This window comes from Budorcas taxicolor, chromosome 12, assembly GCF_023091745.1.
Source record: "Budorcas taxicolor isolate Tak-1 chromosome 12, Takin1.1, whole genome shotgun sequence".
Taxonomy (NCBI): Eukaryota; Metazoa; Chordata; class Mammalia; order Artiodactyla; family Bovidae; genus Budorcas; species Budorcas taxicolor.
In genome coordinates this window covers 72,964,925-72,987,523 of record NC_068921.1, presented here as the reverse complement: position 1 = coordinate 72,987,523, position 22,599 = coordinate 72,964,925, and the positions used below count along the sequence as shown (strand labels likewise).

The window sequence follows — 22,599 nt, the reverse complement described above, 5'->3', positions numbered from 1 at the left end:
GCCTGGAGAATCCCATAGACGGAGGAGCCTGGTGGGCTACAGTCCACAGGTCGCAAAGAGTCAGACACAACTGAGCGACTTCCACTCACTCTTCACTCACTCTGCAATGAGTGATGCCCAAATGTTTATAATTTTCAATTTATTGATCAGTGTCTTGAACTTAGGATTTTGTCTCCACACAAATAATCATAAAATGGCATCTCTATAAATTAAGGTGGTCCATTTGCATCAGGCTGCTTGAGGAAATGACCTCACTTGCTTTTGTGGAAGTCAGCCTTGATTAGGGCAAATACTGCTATTAAAATTAGCAACGAATATTTAAATATTACTATATATCTCCATACCAAGTATTGGGTGCTATGTATCAGCATATTAAACTATGCACAGATATTATGACAATACTATGTGAAGCATTTTACACGCATTTGCTCTTTTAGTTCTCATAAGACCTCAAGAGGTTAAGTACCAATTATTATCGACATATAAGATGAAGAATCTGAGCCTCAGAAAGAGCAACTTACTAATTTACACAGCTAATAAGCACAACAGCCACATGACCTGACTCCAGAATCCTCACTCTTACAGGTATTCCACAACCCACAAGGACATTGATCCCTGAGAGCAATGGAGACGGGGTACAGTGGAGGAACCCAAAGCAAAGAGACTAGGGCACCGAAGTCAACATGATCTACTTCTTGATTTTGCTCAGAGTTAGCCCTATTTGAAGTAGAACCTTGTTCCCATTATGTAGCAATAGATTATCTGCCATTTTGCATTGTGGAAATGTACCCTCCATTATCCAGGCTAATCTAGTTGACTGTAGAACGCTGTACACAGATACTCTAATGACAGACAACTGATTCGATCTTCTGTGTGAGGAAGATGCAGCTGAACATCTCTTCAACTTTTTCCCTATCGCTTTTGATGCAGGGTCCTTTACATGCATCACAGCTATTCCTCCGTACAGCATCCAGAGGAGAAAAGTAATTGAGAATATCAGGAAAAGGGAGAGGGAGGGGGTGAGGATGAAGAGGAAGAAGGATTATAAATATGGTGCCCCCTAAAAAAAACATTATTAGAGATTTTTTTAACAAGCAAACCAGTGCAGGTTTATCTGAAAACTTCTGATTCTGAGAGAGAAGAATCTATCATTAAACAAAGATAAGCATTTAACTGTGCAATAGAAACCCTATGTTAAAATAGCCAAGGTGGCATTCTCCTCCATCACCCAGCAGAAAGATAGTATTTCCTCTACCATCTGAGCCACCAGGGAAGCCCATGAAACAGTGAGTATTTCCTGTAGAAGAAGTAAGACCTCGCTGCTGTAACCTGTGCAGGATCTGCAGTAGCAGCAGCATGTCATCACTAAGCAAAAATCCAAGTATTCTTAAATTTCATAATCTCGAATTGCTCCAAAAGCTTCATCTATTCACTAAAGGTTTTAGGAACATTGATAGAAAATAATGCCCGTCTCCACTGAAGAATCACTAGCTAGGTCTATGTGATAATTAGTCTCTAGTTTAAGTGAAATGGAAGCTGGGATTCACACTAGTAAACTCTCTGGGGTCATTCAGGAGTTATTACATAAAGGTATAAATACAAAAAGTATAATTTGTGATGAAATGTAGCAGAGACTGTCTCTCACTGAAATAATAGCCTCCTTTGGTAGGAAGTTTGGCAGTCATTATCAATTGAAAAACTGTTGCAAGCTAAAATACAGGGGCAGGATCTAAAACACTACACAATTAGAAATCTTGAAAAGTTAAAGGTCCTTAAAATATGCTAAGGAAGGAGACTTGTGCTTTCATTCCAAGTCCAACCAGTTTCTTATTCTAAGCAATTTCCATTAAACAGGCAAAAGAGCAGGGAGGAGAGAAAGTATTTGAAAAACTGCCAGAGTAAAAAATCCCATAATGAAATTTTGCTCATTCTTGGAGAAATGAAGTAGAATTAGATGCTTCAGTGGTAGTGAATTCCAGAATCTGTGTAGCTTCCAGTAAATGAAGCTTTTCCATAATGTCAGAGGCAAAAGCTATCTGATATCAACATATTGAGGTTGAGTTTTTAAACTCCTATTTCCTTACACCAAACTGTTTGAAACCTTTGAGATAAAAACCTCAATAAACCAGTGTTCCAAGCTTTTAATATTTTAGTCCCTTGAGCAAGCATGTCAGATTAATCTTCAAATTGCAATGGGCAGAAAGAACATTAAACTGAAATTCTCAAGCCCAGTGCCTCTCTGCAAGGATGTTAATAAGGTAAGCAGTTTCATTGGCTATTAAGATTTCAAACTTTCCTAATTCTCAGCGGCCTTACCATTTTAAAGTGGGTGGGGACAGAGGTAGGAGAGGAAGCTAGGGATTTGTTTCTGACATCTTTGTATGCACGTAGCCTTGAGCACACTGCTAGGCACACAGGAAGGCTTTAACAAATGCTTTCAGAATGAGTTGATGGATTGGTCTGGGCAGGGGGAAGAGTGGAAATATTGCTGAGAACAGGAGGAGTCCAAATACTGGCGCTGCTCAGCAACAAAGCCCATCTCCAGAATTAGGGTTATGGAGGTGGAGCAGAAATTCTAACGGGTGTCTTCAAAGCGGCAACAAGACCCTTGAGAACAGCCACCAAGGAGCCACTTACAGAGGGATGAGACTCGTGTGCGGCTTTGCCCTGCCTGGAAAACTCCTACCCTGTCTCTCTATGTCCAGCTCCCTCTGCCTTTCACCGGGTTGAGCTTCCACTCGAAGAACTTAGGTTCAAGATCCGACCTCGCTGGTCTAACCCAGGCCTCCTGGCCATTCCAGGGGTTCCACGCACAGAGAGGTCACACCGTGCTAGGCATAAGAAAGGTCTCTCTCTCTTTCTCTCACACACACTCACTCACTCACACACACACACACACACACCGACGACGACAGCTCTCGACACTTTTGGGGCGGGGGAGAGGGCGAGGGGGGCTAGGGGAGGAGCGAGTTCAACACCAGGACACTTTGCAAAGGCCTCTTCTCCCTCTCCCCGCATCGCGGGACGATACTAGGGAACCACCCGCCCCGCGCCGCCGAGGGACCGCGGGGTCGCCCGGGGCTGGGGGCTGGTCGGGACTGGGGTGGCGGCGGCGGGGTGCGCTGGAGCGGGAAGGAAGGTGGCCGGAAGCGAGACGACGCGGCGGGGGGACAGTACCTGGTGTGGCTGTGGTTGCGGGGACAGTCTTTCTTCTCCATGATGGCCGGCACACAGTTGGTGAGCTCCGTCCAGTCGGCATGCAGCCCGCAGCTCCAGCCGGTGGAGAAGCGGGAGAAGAGCCACGTCTCCTTCTTGCCGGGCCGGTGGCAGGTGCACTTCTTCTGGCCGGCTTTGCAGCTGCACGGCTGCTCCAGCCGGATGTTCTTCACCAGGTGCCGGCCGAACGTGGTGCCCCCGGTCTTCTGGATGTGCAGGAAGACGATCACGTCGCGCCCCTTGATGTTGAAATCCACGAAGCGGGTCAGGTCCTTCGGGGTGAAGTTGAAGCGCGGCACGAACCGGGGCAGGGAGCCGTTCTCGGGGGCCTCGGGATCCGGTTCCTCTTCCTCCTCCTCCGCCTCCGCCTCCTCGTCCTCGGGGTCCCCCGGCTCCTCGTCCTCGTCCTCCGGCGCCGCGGCCCCCCGAGACCCCTCGGGCTGCCCCCGGGGTGGCGGGGGCAGCTGGGGCCGCCGCTCCCAGTCCTCGGGCGGCGCCTGTGCCCGGCGGGCGGGACTCGGGGCGGCCGGCGGGCCGGCTTCTCCGGCGCGGGGCTGCTCCCCGAAGTTGGCGCAGGAGCTGGAGCAGGAGGGGGACACGTACTGGTACATGATGACCACGAAGAGGAGAGTGAGCACCGGCGTCAGCAGCCACTTGTTGAACCTTTCATCCATGGTCCCGCTCTCAGGCCGGCAGGCTACGCGGCGACAGCGGCAGAGACGCGGACGCGCGGCCGCTCGGAAGTTTCGGGGACTCCGGGGCGCGGCTCCGAGCCCGCCGCTCCTCCATGCCCCTGACGCCGGGGCGAGCTGCGGGCTGGCAGCCCCGCGGCACTCCGGCGCTCCGGGGCTGGCAGAGCCGGGCCTGTGGATCGAGCGGGGAGACGGGCGCCGGCGCGCGGCGGCGGCGGCGGCGTGGGGCGCCCTGCTCTCCCGGGGGCGCCCGGCTCTCGGCAGCGCCCGGCTCCCGGCTCCCCGCCCCGGGCGCGGCGCGCGCTCTCAGGCGGCGCAGGGCATCCCGCCGCCGGCGCTCAGGCGCTGGGGAGCGCGGCTCCGGTCCCGGACCTGCCCCAGGCAGCCGGGCAGCTGCGGCCGCGAGCGCGGGGACTGCATGGGGCTCTCGAGGGCGCCGGCCAAGGGCGAAGGCGCGGCGCGGCCCCGCCGACCCGGCCGCCCGCGGGCCCCGCGAGCCGCACGCGCTCCAGGCGCCTTTGCCCTCGGATCACCAGGTGCGGGAGCCACCAGGTGCGCCCGCCGCAAGTTTGCAGAGGAGCCCCCCGCAGCGGCTGCGGGCGAGGCGCCGGTACGGAGCCGCCTCCCCCGGGCGAGGCGCACTGCTGCTCCGGGTCGGTCCGCCCAGGCGCGGGCACGCAGACACACTCGCACACACTGGCTGGCACCGCCACAACCCGCCAGCCGGTGTGACAGGAGCCGTGCTACCCGCAGCAAAAAAAAAAAAAAAAAAACCTGCCCTAGGTACGGAGCATGCGCCAAAGCCTTCCCCAGCCCCCGAGGAGTTTCCAGGGGAGGAGTCCGTGCCTCCGCGGGGCTCCGAGCAGGCAACTGGGGGTGGGAATCCCTTCAGCCTCGAGCGTAGAGAGATTCGGAAGAAAGGCAAAGGCGGAGCGAGGAGAGGATGCGAGCAGGTCGTCGCTGGCGCTGATCCGAGACCTCCAAATCCGCGGCTTTCTCCATCTGAGAGTGGACAGAAATCTGGCCAGGCGATTTGCACGGATAACACGTGCCCACTGCTGGGCAGACCAACCTAGGCAAGACTTCGCACAAGTTGGCTGGTCCCTTGCTGACAGGGAATATTGGCTCAGGATTGCTTTTCATCTCTACACAAGACGTTCTAACTGGTGCTCAAGTTTTATTCTGGTCCTTCCACAAGTACAGACTCGGTGTGTTCAATTCTTCAACTTTATTCAACCAGCATCTATTCATCGATTATCCATTAGGCGCCTACTGTGAATCTGGCTCTGTGTTCACGGCACACTTCAATGCTTCCGGTACCAGACAGTCCAGCCCGCAACCAGAGAGGAGTTTAGGGGTCACCTCCTAAAGTTCCCACCAAATTTCCTTCTAAAATTCCGACTACCACACACCGAGCTTCCCGATGTGCAAGTTTCCCCCCTCCCCCCACCCCAATATGGAAGATAAAATCTCCACCTGTATTTCACAAGCTAAAAAGCTCTTGATTAGATGCAGATTTTAACTTTCTTTGTCAAACATCTTTATTTTGCATTTATCTGAGAAGCAATTCTTTGTTTAATAACAGTTTCTCTCTTTCAGATAATGAATGGAGTAAAAAAAAATTGAAATAACTACCCCTCCCCAATTCCTGGACTTGTTCTTGGCCAAGTTGAGAGTGGGTGGCAGTGTACTGAAGGTGGACACAGTGCAGCTTGAATCTGTGGCTCAGGCCGGCATGTCCCTCCTGGGTGCCCTGCCAGTCCTAGTCTCCCAGCCCCAACATCCCAGTCTTCATAGCAATCAGCGTTCCCTCCTGGCCTCTTCATGGATCTATCCCTTATTTGTCTCTTCCTGAGACACTGTGCTGATTTCTTTCATTTGTCAGACTGTCCCCATCACAGCTATTAGTTAAGATCCAGATCTCTTTCAGGGTTGCTAACACTGGCCTAAAAAAGGCCATTTATATTGTTCTAGGCAGGTTGGACTCTTCTAATGAACTTCCCTTTGCTACTTCCTTTCCTATTTTCAACTCTATTAAACCAACCATAGTGTCCTTCCTGACACTGTATGAGACTACATGAGTCACAAAGGTGTTGGGTAAGATGAATCAGTTTCTTTAAAGCTTACTTGATCCCATTTCTTTTTCTCACACTTAAAGTTTAAAATCCTATTAATGGCATCACACTACTCTCCAAAGCCAGGAACTGTGATAGAACAAATCCCAATGAAACCCAACAATTATTTCCTGAAGGCATCTAGTTAATGGTGTTACTTATGCTTAAAATATGCCTTTGCATTAGCAAAGTAAAAACCTGTTACACTTTGTTGTATTACTTTATTTGAAAAGTTTCTTGTTTTCTATAAAATCACTTGATATCACATGGATAAATATAACTTCATTAGCTACCTAAATGGAAACCTGAGTACTGGTGGCAGTTTCTATAGTGGAAAGCACTTTCCTAGCCATACCTGTTTTGCTCCTTGGAACAACACTCCTAAGGAGATAAGAGAAGTACAGCTCTCCCTCTTTATAGTTGGGGGGGAGAGGGTTGGTATTAAGATCCCTCCCCTAAATCCTGGGATGCTCAAGTCCCTTATATAAAATGGTGCTGCTGTTGTTCAGTCACTCAGTCGTGTCCAATTCTTTGCAACCTCATGAACTACAGCAAGCCAGGTTTCCCTGTCCCTTACTGTCTCCTGGAGTTTGCTCAGATTCATGTCTATTGAGTCAGTGATGCTATCTAACCATTTCATCCTCTGTCACCCCCTTCTCCTCCTGCCCTGAAATCTTTCCCAGCATCAGAGTCTTTTCCAGTGAGTCTACTCTTCCCATCAGGTGGCCAAAGTATTGGAGCTTCAGCTTCAATATCAGTCCTTCCAGGAAGTATTCAGGGTTGATTTCCTTTAGGATTGGCTGGTTTGATCTCCTTGCAGTCCAAGGGACTCTCAAGAATCTTCTCCAGCACCACAATTCAAAAGCATCAATTCTTTGGCACTCAGTCTTCTTTATAGTCCAACTCTCACATCCATACATGACTACTGGAAAAACCATAGCTTTGACTATACAGACCATTGTCAGCAAAGTGATGTCTCTGCTTGTTAAAGCGCTGTCTAGGTTTGTCATAGCTTTTCTTCCAAGGAGCAAGCATCTTTTAATTTCATGGCTGCAGTTACCATCTGCAGTGGTTTTGGAGCCCAAGAAAATAAAATCTGTCCCCATTTCCACTGTTTCTTTTTGCCACAAAGTAGTTTTATCAAAGTAGTTATATATAACCTACACACATCTTCCCATATACCTTTAAATCACTCTGCTGCTGCTAAGTCATTTCAGTCATGTTCAACTCTGTGCAACCCCGTAGATGGCAGCCTGCTAGGCTCCCCAATCCCTGGAATTCTCCAGGCAAGAACACTGGAGTGGGGTGCCATTGCCTTCTCCGTTAAATCACTCTAGATTACTTACAATACCTAATACAATGTCAATGCTATGTAAATAGTTGTTGACACACAGAAAATTCAAGCTTTGCTTTTTGGAACTATTTGGACTTTTTTTTCAAATATTTTCAGTCCTTAGTTGGTTGAATTTGTGGATGAGGAACCTGAAATACAGAAGGCCAACTGAATAATATGCCATTTCAGAGATGAGGAAACTTAACCAAGGGAAACTAGGTGAAAACAGAACCAGAATTAGAAACCACTATCATCCCTGAAATGCATTCAAATCACCATTTAAGAAATCCAATGAACATCAACAACAGAGCCCATAATTTCCGTTCTCCTCTCTTGAGATCCTTTGAGTCAAGAGGCAGGAAAAGACAACAGAGCTGCAATAGAACAATTAAATTATTTTTCTCTCTCCCTCTGGCTTTGTAGGCAAAGCTGAACAATCTCTACATCTTCCCTTGTTGTGGAACCTAGTCTGTGACTTTCCAGATAAACAAGGGAATGACAATGACAATCTTAACATGATTATGCCATTGTTAAGTTACCTAGGAGAATTTCAGAAGATATTACAGCAAACAGATATAACAGCTATGTTGCTAACAAAATGTATGTTTCTATAAATAAGTGCCCTTTTAACCTTTTTCAAAGAACATTATCCCAGAAGATCTGTTTCTGTTTTCAGTAAAATAACTAATGGACTGCCATCATTTCCTTCAGGTAGACCCAAGAAAAACAATCCATAGCATCAAGCAATTATACCGATAATTCAGGCATAGACCCAAGTATTCGTTTTTAATGATAGGTAACTTTAGTTGTGTAAACAGTCTGTCTCAGGTGTGTTCTTTCTATTATAATTGTGGAACTTGGTGTGAACCTCATCAAAGCTCTTAAATCACGAGCAATAAACAGGCTTCCTTATCTACGTGGGCAGACCTCACATTCAGGCAAAAATGAATAGAAACTTTCTAAAATTGAATGCTCTCCAGGTAAAAGGAAAAACATGTTTGCATTCAGCCTACTATAGTTACTCCATGATGACACCAGCTGGCAATTGTTTCTGGCTAACAGATTGCAGCTACTATGATTCCTACATAAATTATTAAAATAATAAAAATAATGTTTTCAAAGAGCTTTCTTCCACTTTCTCTGCCAGTCTAGCAATGAGCTTGACACTATCTGTGAAGCAATTTGTTCACCTAATTTTAAGCCTATTAATAAGCTTTAACTACAGTTATTTTCTTGCCTGATGTCTTCTCTACCTTAACTTTGGTACTCTTCCTCCCGGTTCTTCTCAAATATTCTCAAACCGCTTAACAACACTGCACTCCCGTAGGATTCAAACTTTTGATTAGAACAGTCCCCATTTAATCAAGTTCAATTGGGAGATAAAATTGCATCTCAACTTCTCCCTTTTCCCTTTGGTGCCAGAAACTGCCTTTGAGAATGTTGAAGAAACCCTGGAGAGATTAACAATCCAAACAATCACAGAGAATGGTTTTAGATCCCCTACATTTGCACACAGGAGTATATGGATATGAATGCCCTTCAATACAGATGAAAAACAAACTAGATTGTATAAGTCATTGGCATCATAAATCTCTCCTTCAAAAATACAAAGTACTCTTATACACTGAAAGAACACTTTTTTTTTTTCATTTTTGTAAACAAACCCAAGAAAAAAAAGAAAGAAAGAAAGCCCCCTGGGGTAAGCAGTTTTGCAAATAACCAGCAAAGCAGTAGCTTTCTTTTTCCAAAGGAACTTAAGCAGAAGAGTTTGTATAGATAGGGGAAATTGCAAGAAAAATGGTGATGTTTACTGAATGTATTCCAGTTCACTACATGATTGTAACTCTGGGGCAACCACAACCCAACATACTGTTTCCCATTAAGTTCTATGTATGTGAACAGTTCATTTCCTCCTTTATTGTATGGCACTCTTCATCCACCACTGATAGGTGCCTGAAAGTGATGAACGGAGGTTATTTACCTGTATGCACAATGTATCCATTAACTCAGTATTACATAAGTAGATGCAATACCATTTTCATAGAACATATTCACATTCCTTTAACAAAAACTTGTTAAGCACTTAGTATACACCAGGTGCTCTTCTGAGTGCTTTGTCTATCCCATTAAAAAGACCAATAAGGACCCTGCCTTCATACAGCTTTCAGTCCAACAGAGAAAAAATAAATGATGAAAAAGGAAACAGGAATCATCCATTTATCCCAAGGTTATTTACTGAGCCCCTACTGTGTTACCAGGTACTTCCAGGTACTTGGAAAAATTTAGTGAACACCAGAAACGACAATTTTTGTCCTCAAGAGTTCAAATGCAAGCAGGGTAAAATAGTTGGACTTTGTGGGCTATGGTAAGACATTTAGTGCAAAAGAAATAGGGAGCCAATGGGGGGAGGGAGGTTGAACAGTTTATGAAGTGTCATTTTAACTGTTTCGTTGAGAATAGACTGTAGGAGGACCAACGTAGAAGCGGGAAAAGCAGTGAAGTGGTACAGTAAGTCCCCTACATCCAAATAAGTCCCATTCTGAGAGTGCTTTCATAAGTTCAATTTGTTAATAAGTCCGACAAAGTTAGCCTAGGTACCCAACTAACACAATTGGCTATATTGTACTGTACTGTAATAGCTTTATAATACTTTTCACATAAATAATACATAAAAAACAAACAAAAAATTTTAAGAACAATTTTAATCTTACAGTACATTACCTTGAAAAGTACAGTAGTATAGTACAGCAGCTGGCATACAGGGCCTGGCATCAACGACAGGCAAGAAGAGTTTCGGACTAGAAGAGGAAAGGGAGGCGGAGTGGAAGAACTAAAAGATCATCAGCAGTAGAAGATGAAGGGCAAGCTGCAATTTTACTCATGCCTGACATTGATGGAATCCTTGCTCATATCTTTGTAAGTCTTCAAAGATGTGAGCTTTGCATGTAGAGGACTTACTGTATTCCGTAACCAAGAGAGATGATATGGCTTAGACCAAGTCAGGAGACAAAGGAGACATTGGGAAATGGTCAATTGCCCCCATTTTCAGGACAGAACCATCAGTGTTTCCTGTTGGATTGAATGTGGGGTATTGGAGGAAAGGGGAGCCAAGGATGATGTCAAGGTCTGGAGCCCTCGAAATGGGAAAGATGAAGTCGCCGTCAACTGGGATGTCAGCTGAGACAGACCATTGCAAGTGCCATCAAGGTAAATAAGGAGGGTGACGTGACACTGCAGGGATGGCAGGGATGGAGAGGAGGAGGCAGTCGTTTCCACTGGGCAGGCAAACAAGACTGTTGTCATTCAGAGTTCAAGAGGATGAGCCCTGGATGATCACAAGGAATCAGCCATGCCAAGCATTCTAGAGAAGAGCTGTCTGCACAGAACAACAACTGCAGAGGTCTGGAGCAGGAAAGAAACAGGCAGGCTCAAGGGAGAAATGCAACATCAGGGAAGGAAAGCTATGACAAACCTCAGTTCAGTTCAGTTCAGTCGCTCAGTCGTGTCTGACTCTTTGCGACCCCATGAATCGCAGCACGCCAGGCCTCCCTTTCCATCACCATCTCCCGGAGTTCACTCAGACTCACGTCCATCGAGTCCGTGATGCCATCAAGCCATCTCATCCTCAGTCGTCCCCTTCTCCTCCTGCCCCCAATCCTTCCCACCATCAGAGTCTTTTCCAATGAGTCAACTCTTCGCATGAGGTGGCCAAAGTACTGGAGTTTCAGCTTTAGCATCATTCCTTCCAAAGAAATCCCAGGGTTGATCTCCTTCAGAATGGACTGGTTGGATCTCCTTGCAGTCCAAGGGACTCTCAAGAGTCTTCTCGAACACCACAGTTCAAATGCATCAATTCTTCAGCGCTCAGTCTTCTTCACAGTCCAACTCTCACATCCATACATGAGCACAGGAAAAACCATAGCCTTGACTAGACGGACCTTAGTCAGCAAAGTAATGTCTCTGCTTTTGAATATGCAGTCTAGGTTGCTCATAACTTTTCTTCCAAGGAGTAAGCGTCTTTTAATTTCCTGGCTGTAGTCACCATCTGCAGTGATTCTGGAGCCCAAAAAAATAAAGTCTGACACTGTTTCCACTGTTTCCCCATCTATTTCCCATCAAGTGATGGGACTGGATGCCATGATCTTCGTTTTCTGAATGTTGAGATTTAGGCCAACTTTTTCGCTTTCCTCTTTCACTTTCATCAAGAAGCTTTTTAGCTCCTCTTCACTTTCTGCCATAAGGGTAGTGTCATCTGCATATCTGAGGTTATTGGTATTTCTCCCGGCAATCTTGATTCCACCTTGTGTTTCTTTCAACCCAGCGTTTCTCATGATGTACTCTGCATAGAAGTTAAATAAGCAGGGTGACAATATACAGCCTTGAGGTACTCCTTTTCCTATCTGGAACCAGTCTGTTGTTCCATGTCCAGTTCTCACTGTTGCTTCCTGACCTGCATACAGATTTCTCAAGAGGCAGGTCAGGTGGTCTGGTATTCCCATCTCTTTCAGAATTTTCCACAGTTTATTGTGATCCACACAGTCAAAGGCTTTGGCATAGTCAATAAAGCAGAAATAGATGTGTTTCTGGAACTCTCTTGCTTTTTCGATGATCCAGCAGATGTTGGCAATTTGATCTCTGGTTCCTCTGCCTTTTCTAAAACCAGCTTGAACATCAGGGAGTTCAAGGACAAACCTAGACAGCATATTAAAAAGCAGAGACACCACTTTGCCAAAAAAAGGTCTGTGTAGTCAAATCCATGGTTTTTCCAATAGTCATGTACAGATATGAGAAAATACCCTGATGTTGGGAAAGATTGAAGGCAAAGGGGAAGTGGGCAGCAGAGAATGAGATGATTAGATAGCATCGCTGACTCAATGGATGTGAATCTGAGCAAACTCCAAGAGACAGTGAAGGACAAAGGAGCTTGGCATGTGCAGTCCATGTGGTCACAAAGAGCTGGGCTCGACTTGGCATCTGAATAACAACACAAGAGACAGTGGTTGGGAAATATCATTCAGAGCCAGGATAATGGTGCAAAGGAGACATTGGGGAAACTTCAAAGTAAGAGAATGATGTGACTGATGGATATTAAAGGCTCACTCAGTTCTATGAAGAACAGATTATGATTAGGAAGGAGAAAGCCAGAAAACCAGCTAAGAGGTGAGTACAGTTTCCCAAGCAAGAGAAGATGGGAACTTGGAAGACAAAAAACAGTGGAGGAAATAACTTATAGTCATGAGTCCGTAATCTGTGTGAAAAGAAGTCATTTTTTTCATTTTTGAATAACAGAAAGAAATTTTGCCTTCAGGATTCCATTTCCTGAGAAAGAGGAAAATGAAAGCATTCAACTTAACTCAGTCTCTTCTCAGTTACCCTCTGTCTCCTTAAAGTAAACTGTGAAGATGGTGCTTCTCCCCTTCTCTTTCTCTTTGTCTTCCTCTAGGCTGATCTGAGCTAAGGGAGTTTATGGAGCATCTTTGCATAGCCTGAAAGAGATACAGTCTGCGGGGAGTGTCCTGTTCCCACATCCTTTCCCCCTACAGTGTACAGTTCGTCTCACCTGGACTCAAGTGGAGGTCTTGATTTCTGCTGGATCTTCTGCTGCCTTTTTATGACCTCAGCTGTCCTGTCCACGTGACCTACATTTTATTCAACCATACTGTGGGGCCCTTTCTGTCTGCTGGTCTCTTTGGCTTTTTCTTTGGCCTCTTCTCAAGGGCACACTTCCATCCACATCAGTGGTTTTTAACCCCACCAGACAAAGCACTCATTTTTATTGAACTAATGTTTCAAAATAATCCCTTTAATAATCCGATTTTAAATATCATAGATAACAGAATCTACCTACATACTTGCACCTGCCCTGGAGGCTCAGACGGTAAGAATCTGCCTGCAGTGTGGGAGATGTGTGTTCAATCTCTGGGTCAGGAAAATCCCCTGGAGGAGGGACTCCCACTCCAGGGAACCCACTCCAGGATTCTTGCCTGGAGAACCTCACAGATAGGGGAGCCTGGTGGACTACAGTCCATGGGGTTACAAAGAATCAGACAGACCTGAGCGATTAACAAACACATACACACATCTACATACATAATTTACCAAACTAACCTTGCCCAAATTGCAATGTTGAGATATGAAAATTAATTAATAGTAGAACACTGTATATCTTAAAGTGTAAAGGCTCAGACCTGACTTTAGTAGACAACATAAAGAAGTAGTCAGATGCCTGTGTCTCTTAAATACCTTGTTTGAATACAAGAGAAGATCAGAAGCCATCCCCTTCAATAAGAACTTGAAAGATCAGAGGTGTTGGTGGATACTAGAATTTAAAATAGTGCTAGAATAAGTAAGAATAGCCCTGATTTATAAATATACATATGCTAAGAAGAAGAAGCAAAAATAATACACCAAGACAAATAGCAGATTTTTGGAGTGAGGAAAATAAGGAAGTGTGATTCTCATCAATGAGCTAGATTTTCTTTTTCAATGTTGGATCAAAATACTTCTCCATAATATAAAATATCTCAAAATAATCTACTTTCTATCTCAAACGCATACTATACATCAAGGCTACTTTGATTTCAAAATGTAGTAGAATATTTAAAAGTCATGTAGAAGAAAGACAATTCTCTCATTGCAACCACCAAATGAATGAAGTAGAGTCTCCATATTCTTGTGAGAAGCCCAGACACCCCCAGGGCATTAATACCACTCCTACTGATTCTGGTTCAGTTCAGTTCAGTTCAGTCGCTCGGTCGCGTCTGACTCGGCAACCCCATGGACAGCGACACGCCAGGACTCCCTGTCCATCACCAGCTCCTGGAGTTTACTCAACTTGTGCCCATTGAGTCTGTGTTCCCATCCAACCATCTCATCCTCTGTCATCTCCTTCTCCCACCTTCAATCTTTCCCAACATCAGGGTCTTTTCAAATGAGTCAGCTCTTCGCATCAGGTGGCCAAAGTATCGGAATTTCGGCTTCAGCATCAGTCCTTCCAATGAATATTCAAGACTGATTTCCTTTAGGATGGACTGGTTGGATCTCCTTGCAGTCCAAGGGACTCTCAAGGGTCTTCTCCAACAGCACAGTTCAAAAGCATCAATTCTTCGGCGCTCAGCTTTCTTATATAGTCCAACTCTCACATCCGTACATGACCACTGGAGAAACCATAGCCTTGACTAGACAGACCTTTGTTGGCAAAGTAATGTCTCTGCTTTTCAATATGCTGTCTAGGTTGGTCATAGCTTTCCTTCCAAGGAGTAAGCGTCTTTTAATTTCATGGCTGCAGTTACCATCAGCAATGATTTTGGAGTCCAAAAAATAGTCAGTCACTGTTTGCACTGTTTCCCCATCCATTTGCCATGAAGTGATGGGACTGAATGACATGATCTTCGTTTTCTGAATGTTGAGCTTTAGCCAACTTTTTCACTCTCCTCTTTTAATTTCATCAAGAGACCTTTTAGTTCCTCTTCACCTTCTGCCATAAGGGTGGTGTCATCTGCATATCTGAGGTTACTGATATTTCTCCCGGCAATCTTGATTCCACCTTGTGCTTCCTCCAGCCCAGCATTTCTCATGATATACTCTGCATATAAATTAAATAAGCAGGGTGACAATATACAGCCTTGATGTACTCCTTTTCCTATTTGGAACCAGTCTGTTGTTCCATGTCCAGTTCTCACTGTTGCTTCCTGACCTGCATACAGGTTTCTCAAGAGGCAGATCAGGTGGTCTGGTATTCCAATCTCTTTCAGAATTTTCCACAGTTTATTGTGATCCACACAGTCAAAGGCTTTGGCATAGTCAATAAGGCAGAAATAGATGTTTTTCTGGAACTCTCTTGCTTTTTCCATGATCCAGCGGATGTTGGCAATTTAATCTCTGGTTCCTCTGTATTTTCTAAAACCAGCTTGAACATCAGGAAGTTCAGAGTTCACATATTGCTGAAGCCTGGCTTGGAGAATTTTGAGCATTACTTTACTAGCATGTGAGATGAGTGCAATTGTGCGGTAGTTTGAGCATTCTTTGGCATTGCCTTTCTTTGGGATTGGAATGAAAACTGACCTTTTCCAGTCCTGTGGCCACTGCTGAGTTTTCCATATTTGCTGGCATATTGAGTGCAGCACTTTCACAGCATCATCTTCCAGCATTTGAAATAGCTCAACTGGAAGTCCATCACCTCCACTAGCTTTGTTCGTAGTGATTCTTCCTAAGGCCCACTTGACTTCCCATTCCAGGATGTCTGGCTCTAGGTGACTGATCACACCATTGTGATTATCTGGGTCCTGAAGATCTTTTTTGTACAGTTCTTCTGTGTATTCTTGCCACCTCTTCTTAATATCTTCTGCTTCTGTTAGGTCCCTACCATTTCCATCCTTTATTGTGCCCATCTTTGCTTGATATATTCCCTTGTTATCTCTAATTATCTTGAAGAGATCTCTAGTCTTTCCCATTCTGTTCTTTTCTTCTATTTCTTTGCATTGATCACTGAGGAAGGCTTTCTTATCTCTCCTTGCTCTTCTTTGGAACTCTGCATTCAAATGCAAAGATTCTGGTAAGTCCCATTTCTTTCCACTATCAGTATAAATCAGTTTGGGGAAGATAAAGAGACCAAATCAGCATTCATTTTTTTCCTCACTCAGTCAGACTTTGATTCCTAATAGGCAAAGTCACACTGTTAGAATTTTTTTTTAAATAATACCTAGTATGGTTTTGCATTTGATACCAGGACTTCCAGACATTAATTACCCAAGGTCGCATAGCTAGTAAGTGATGCTACTTCAGTTTGAACATGTTAGTCTGCTTCAGAGATGGAGCAAATGACTGGATCCTAGACAGAAAGTGAAGTCACTCAATCGGACTCTTTGCGACCCCATGGCCTGTAGCCTACCAAGCTCCTTCATCCATGGGATTTTCCAGGTAAGAGTACTGAAGTGGGTTGCCATTTCCTTCTCCAGGGAATCTTCCCAACCCAGGTCTTCTGCATTGCAGGTAGGTGCTTTAACATCTGAGCCACCAGGAAAGCCAGCTTCTCCCAGACAGAAACTGGAAGCCAAATCAATAGGACTGGATAAGGGGGAGGGGACTGGTGGTAAGTCAGAGATAATTCTGAGATTTTTCATTGGAGCTACTAGGATGCTAACAGGAAGCTACATATAAAGGAGAAATCAGTTGGGAGGCTGGTGATTCAGGAAGAGTGAATTCTGGTGTCAGCTTTGGATCAAGTTATTCTAATGTATTATCTATAGATTATAAGATAAAGTCAAGTGTGTATCTGCTGATACTTTTTAAATTGACCTGCCTTTATACTTAGAAATGTCTCTTAATAGTATAGCAGTGAGCACTCTGTAAATATGTGTTAAAGGAATCTCTGAAGGATTAAGTAAGCGATTACTATATATAGTCCAAGTGAAACACAAACAAAAGGAGTGGTAGTGGAATGAAAGAGCAGAAATTTGAGAAATATTCCAAGGGCAGAATCAATAGGGTTTAGTGACTAAATCTGAAGATGTGAGAGAGGAGGAAATTGAGGATGACTTTTTTTTTTTTTGGCAGTTTATTTCATTTATTAAACTGTCCTGAAGGTTCATCTTTGTGTAGCATATTACTGAATTTCCTTCTTTTTAAAGGGTGAATAACATTCCATTGTAGATATATTCCACATTTGGCTTATGGACACTTGGGTTTCCTCTACATTTCAGCTAATGTGAACAATGCTACTATAATCGTGAGTGTATAACAAACCCTTAAAGATCCTAACCTCGGTTATACCCACAAGTAGCACTGCTGGATTATACATAATTGTATTTTTTTTAATTTTTGAGGAACTGACGTACTGTTTCCCACAATGGTTGTGCCATTTAACTTTCCCACCATTAGTGCAGAAGGGTTCCAATTTCTCTATGTCCTTTCCAACACTGTTCTTTCCTATCTTTTTTTTTTTCAATAGTAGCTATCTTAATAGAAGTGAGGATGTTCTAGCTGGGAAAGCTAAATGAGTAGTAATACCATTACCATGGGAGGAGAAACAAGTAAAGGACTGAGAGTGAAATCAGTGTAGATAATTATTAATTCATTCAGCAAATTTAAATGTTTGCATTTTTCAAAAGGGTTTGAGCTTCGAAACATTTACATTTCATTTTAAGGAAGACCGCTTTAAAAACAGACTTTCATCTTTCTGCAGTAAGCCAGATAAACTTAGTTTAATTATTAGCTTTGGAAACTTAAGTCTATACAGAAGTATGTTTCGTAAAGACTATTTTGTCTTTTCTAACATTCCATATGATAAATCAGGATGCATTGCTCCACTTTTCCACACTGGCAATGAATTTCACCCTTTCTCTCTCTCTGTCTGTCTCTCAGGCTCAGAGAGAGAGAGCTAAGATACACCTCTGTCTGTATGACTGATGAGAAATCAAATATCTAAAGCAAACTCTAAGAGATATTGGAAGCAATTGTGTTTTGCTCCATTAGGATGGCATCCAACAAGACAGAAACACAGGTGGAGGGAAAGCTCCCTGAAGGCAGCCTTTAAGTAAGACTCATTCAGAATCACTTAGCACAGTGCTTTACACTTAATAAGCATCTGAATAAATTTTCACGAATTCCCTCCCTAACATGCGCTTAGCCTCAAACTCCATGTTAAGTGAAAAAAACAGCATCCATTCCTTTGGTAAGTTATTCAATTGTATTCCTACTACTACGGTCATTCCATGGTATCCAGTGACACCAAAATCCCCAGACGATCAGAGTCCCTTTTATAAAACAGCAGAGTACATTGAATACATTTGGCCCTTGGGGATTCCCATCTACAGATTCAACCAAATTTTCGTTTGTTGAATCCCCAAATATGAAGCGAACAGACAAAAGCCAAATGTACTGATAAAAGTCTTTTAAGTATGACCTTTTGCTACTATTTCAACCAATGTTCCTAAACTCTAATGACTTCTACCATACAAAAGCAAAATTCTAAAATAGATATACATTCTAATATGTTACATATATTAAATTCTAATATCTATATATTCATTCATCAAAATGACTTGTCACTTTGCCATGGAAGCATATGGGACAAAATTAGCTATTAGACAAAATTATTTTTACCACCTTCTAACAGGTATCATACAGAATGTGATTATCTTCAAAACTTTTATAATTATTTCTTTTTCCCCTGAGCAGTTCAATTAGTTCAGTCCCTCAGTCGTGTCCAACTCTTTGCGACCCCATGAACTACAGCACGCCAGGCTTCCCTGACCATCACCAACTCCTGGAGTCCATCCAAACCCATGTCCATCGAGTCAGTGATTCCATCCAACCATCTCATCCTCTGTCATCCGCTTATCCTCCTGCCTTCAATCTTTCCCAGCATCAGGGTCTTTTCAAATGAGTCAGCTCTTTGCATCAGGTGGCCAAAATATTGAAGTTGCAGCTTCAAAATCAGTTCTACCAATTAACACCCAGGACTGATCTCCTTTAGGATGGACTAGTTGGATCTCCTTGCAGTCCAAGGGACTCTCAAGAGTCTTCTCCAACACCACAGTTCCAAAGCATCAATTCTTTGGCACTCAGCTTTGTTTATAGTCCAACTCTCACATCCATACATGACCACTGGAAAAACCATAGCCTTGACTAGACAGACCTTTGTTGGCAAAGTAATATATCTGCTTTTCAATATGCTGTCTAGGTTGGTCATAGTTTTCCTTCCAAGGAGTAAGTGTCTTTTAATTTCACGGCTGCAATTACTGTCTGCAGTGATTTTGGAGCCCAGAAAAATAAAGTCAGCCGTTGTTTCCACTGTTTCCCCATCTATTTGCCATGAAGTGATGGGACTGAATGACATGATCTTTGTTTTCTGAATGTTGAGCTTTAGCCAACTTTTTCACTCTCCTCTTTTGCTTTCACCAAGAGGCTCTTTAGTTCTTCTTCACTTTCTGCCATAAGGATGGTGTTATCTGCATATCTGAGGTTACTGATATTTCTCCCGGCAATCTTGATTCCACCTTGTGCTTCCTCCAGCCCAGCATTTCTCATGATGTGCTCTGCATATGTTAAATAAGCAGGATGACAATATACAGCCTTGACGTACTCCTTTTCCTATCTGGAACCAGTCTGTTGTTCCATGTCCAGTTCTAACTGTTGCTTCCTGACCTGCATACAGGTTTCTCAAGAGGCAGGTCAGGTGGTCTGGTATTCCCATCTCTTTCAGAATTTTCCACAGTTTATTGTGATCCACACAGTCAAAGGCTCTGGCATAGTCAATAAGGCAGAAATAGATGTTTTTCTGGAACTCTCTTGCTTTTTCGATGATCCAGCGGATGTTGGCAATTTGATCTCTGGTTCCTCTGGCTTTTCTAAAACCAGCTTGAACAACTGGAAGTTCACGGTTCACATATTGCTGAAGCCTGGCTTGGAGAATTTTGAGCATTACTTTACTAGCATGTGAGATGAGTGCAATTGTGCGGTAGTTTGAGCATTCTTTGGCATTGCCTTTCTTTGGGATTGGAATGAAAACTGACCTTTTCCAGTCCTGTGGCCACTGCTGAGTTTTCCATATTTGCTGGCATATTGAGTGCAGCACTTTCACAGCATCATCTTCCAGCATTTGAAATAGCTCAACTGGAAGTCCATCACCTCCACTAGCTTTGTTCGTAGTGATTCTTCCTAAGGCCCACTTGACTTCCCATTCCAGGATGTCTGGCTCTAGGTGACTGATCACACCATTGTGATTATCTGGGTCATGAAGATCTTTTTTGTACAGTTCTTCTGTGTATTCTTGCCACCTCTTCTTAATATCTTCTGCTTCTGTTAGGTCCATACCATTTCTGTCCTTTTGAGCCCATCTCTGCATGAAATGTTCTCTTGGTATCTCTAGTTTTTTTGAAGAGATCTCTAGTCTTTTCCCAGAAAAGGCGATGGCACCCCACTCCAGTACTCTTGACTGGAAAATCCCATGGACAGAGGAGCCTGGTAGGCTGTGGTCCATGGGGTCGCAAAGAGTCAGACACGACTGAGCGACTTCCATTTCACTTTTCACTTTCATGCTTGGAGAAGGAAATGGCAACCCACTCCAGTGTTCTTGACTGGAGAATCCCAGGGACAGGGGAGCCTGGTGGGCTGCCGTCTATGGGGTCACACAGAGTCAGACACAACTGAAGTGACTTAGCAGCAGCAGCTAGTCTTTCCCATTCTATTGTTTTCCTCTATTTCTTTGCATTGATCACTGAGGAAGGCTTTCTTATCTCTCCTTGCTATTCTTGGAACTCTGCATTCAAATGGGTATATCTTTCCTTTTCTCCTTTGCTTTTCACTTCCCTTCTTTTCACAGATATTTGTAAGGCTTCCTCAGACAGCCATTTTGCTTTTTTTGCATTTCTTTTTCTTTGGGATGGTCTTGATTCCTGTCTCTTGTACAATGTCACGAACCTCCATCCATAGTTCATCAGGCGCTCTGTCTATCAGTTCTAGTCCCTTAAATCTATTTATAAATCTACACTTCTACTGTATAGTCATAAGGGATTTGATTTAGGTCATACCTGAATGGTGCAGTGGTTTTCTCCACTTTCTTCAATTTCAGTCTGAATTTGGCAATAAGGAGTTCATGATCTGAGCCACAGTCTGCTCCCGGTCTTGTTTTTGCTGACTGTATAGAGCTTCTCCATCTTTGGCTGCAAAGAATATGATCAATCTGATTTCAGTGTCGACCATCTGGTGATATCCATGTGTAGAGTCTTCTCTTGTGTTATTGGAAGAGGGTGTTTGCTATGACCAGTGCATTCTCTTGGTAGAACTCTATTAGCCTTTGCCCTGCTTCATTCTGTACTCCAAGGCCAAATTTGCCTGTTACTCCAGGTGTTTCTTGACTTCCTACTTTTGCATTCCTGTCCCCTATAATGAAAAGGACATCTTCTTTGGGTGTTAGTTCTAGAAGGTCTTGTAGGTCTTCATAGAGCTGTTCAGCTTCAGCTTCTTCAGCATTACTGATCAGGGCATAGACTTGGATTATCGTGATATTGAATGGTTTGCCTTGAACAGAGATCAGTCTGTCATTTTTGAGATTGCATCCAAGTACTGCATTTCAGACTCTTTTGTTGACCATGATGGCTACTCCTGAGCAGTCAGTAAACACTTATTATCTTCAGAGAATTTTCTTAAAACTTTCAACTCTTCTCATTATTGTTCTAGTTTTCTATTTTATCAAAAATGCATATTCTAAGTGAAAAACAAAAAACAACAACAACAACAACAACAACAAAAACCGACAACTGTTTAATGTAGCTACAAACCTGCCTACCCAAACTCAAGTCAAGGTCCTACACACAACCTCAGAAGTGTGTATCTATATTTATTCAATTAAAAACATAATAAGTGTTTTTAAAATCAGGCTATGAAATACATGGGGTTTCATCCAATTAATTCTTAACTGTGCTCCAGACACTCAAATTCAATATACTTTTTTTGCAGAAAAAGCTGTTTCAAAACAGTTGCTCTTTCCTTTTCCTCTCTTCACAGAATGGAGCTGTCTGTGGATGCTTCTTCCCAGTGAATCGCTCTTAAGCATTTTATGCTAATTCTTCCCAACTACTGTTGGTTAAGTGTTGTTCTTGTGATTTTATAAGGCAATGATACATCATTTACCTATCTAACACTAAAGTGCTGTCCTATGTCCTAATGTAGCAAATGCAGAAACATCTCATTCCCGTGGTGGGGAGGGGAAGAAATTGAAACATCTGTCTTAATGGGTCTTTGTTGTGAGAAGTTCTATTTGCCGAAAACACAACATGGAACAGCAAGCTTCAGACAATGGCTACTTATTCAAACCAACCTGTATGCTTATCTCTCTAGACTGGGTCGTCAAGTCCCCTCGTCTCCCTCTGCCACACTCTGGTGACAAAGACCTGTGCCTCTCTCCACCCCCGACACACACAATTCCTGGCATAGGTCGATCAGGAGTCTTTCACTCAGGATCCATCTTACCCTTCCACACTCAGCTGAAACATCTCTTCTTCCATAAAGCCACCTGTACACTCCAGAAGCCTTCTGTTGCAGGTGAAGTTAATTATCCCTTCCTCTCTCTCACCTCACTACTGTTATGTAGTTCTAGTTGTTGTTGTTCAGTCGCTAAGTTGTGTCTGATTCTTTGAGACCCCATGGACTGCAGCATGCCAGGCTTCCCTGTCCTCCACTATCTCCCGGAGTTTGCTCAAGTTCATATCCACAGAGTCGGTGATGCCATCCAACCCTCCCA

The 22,599-nt window shown here is 43.8% G+C and overlaps 1 protein-coding gene across 1 annotated transcript; it reads right to left on the bottom strand.

The window, feature by feature from the left end:
- Window positions 1–2,954: 2,954 nt before the first annotated feature.
- LOC128057594 (heparan-sulfate 6-O-sulfotransferase 3-like) lies at window positions 2,955–3,890 on the bottom strand. The gene has a single exon (XM_052650043.1). The coding sequence runs from the start codon at window positions 3,888–3,890 to the stop codon at window positions 2,955–2,957; it is 936 nt and encodes a 311-aa protein (XP_052506003.1).
- Between the last annotated feature and the right edge of the window lie 18,709 nt (window positions 3,891–22,599).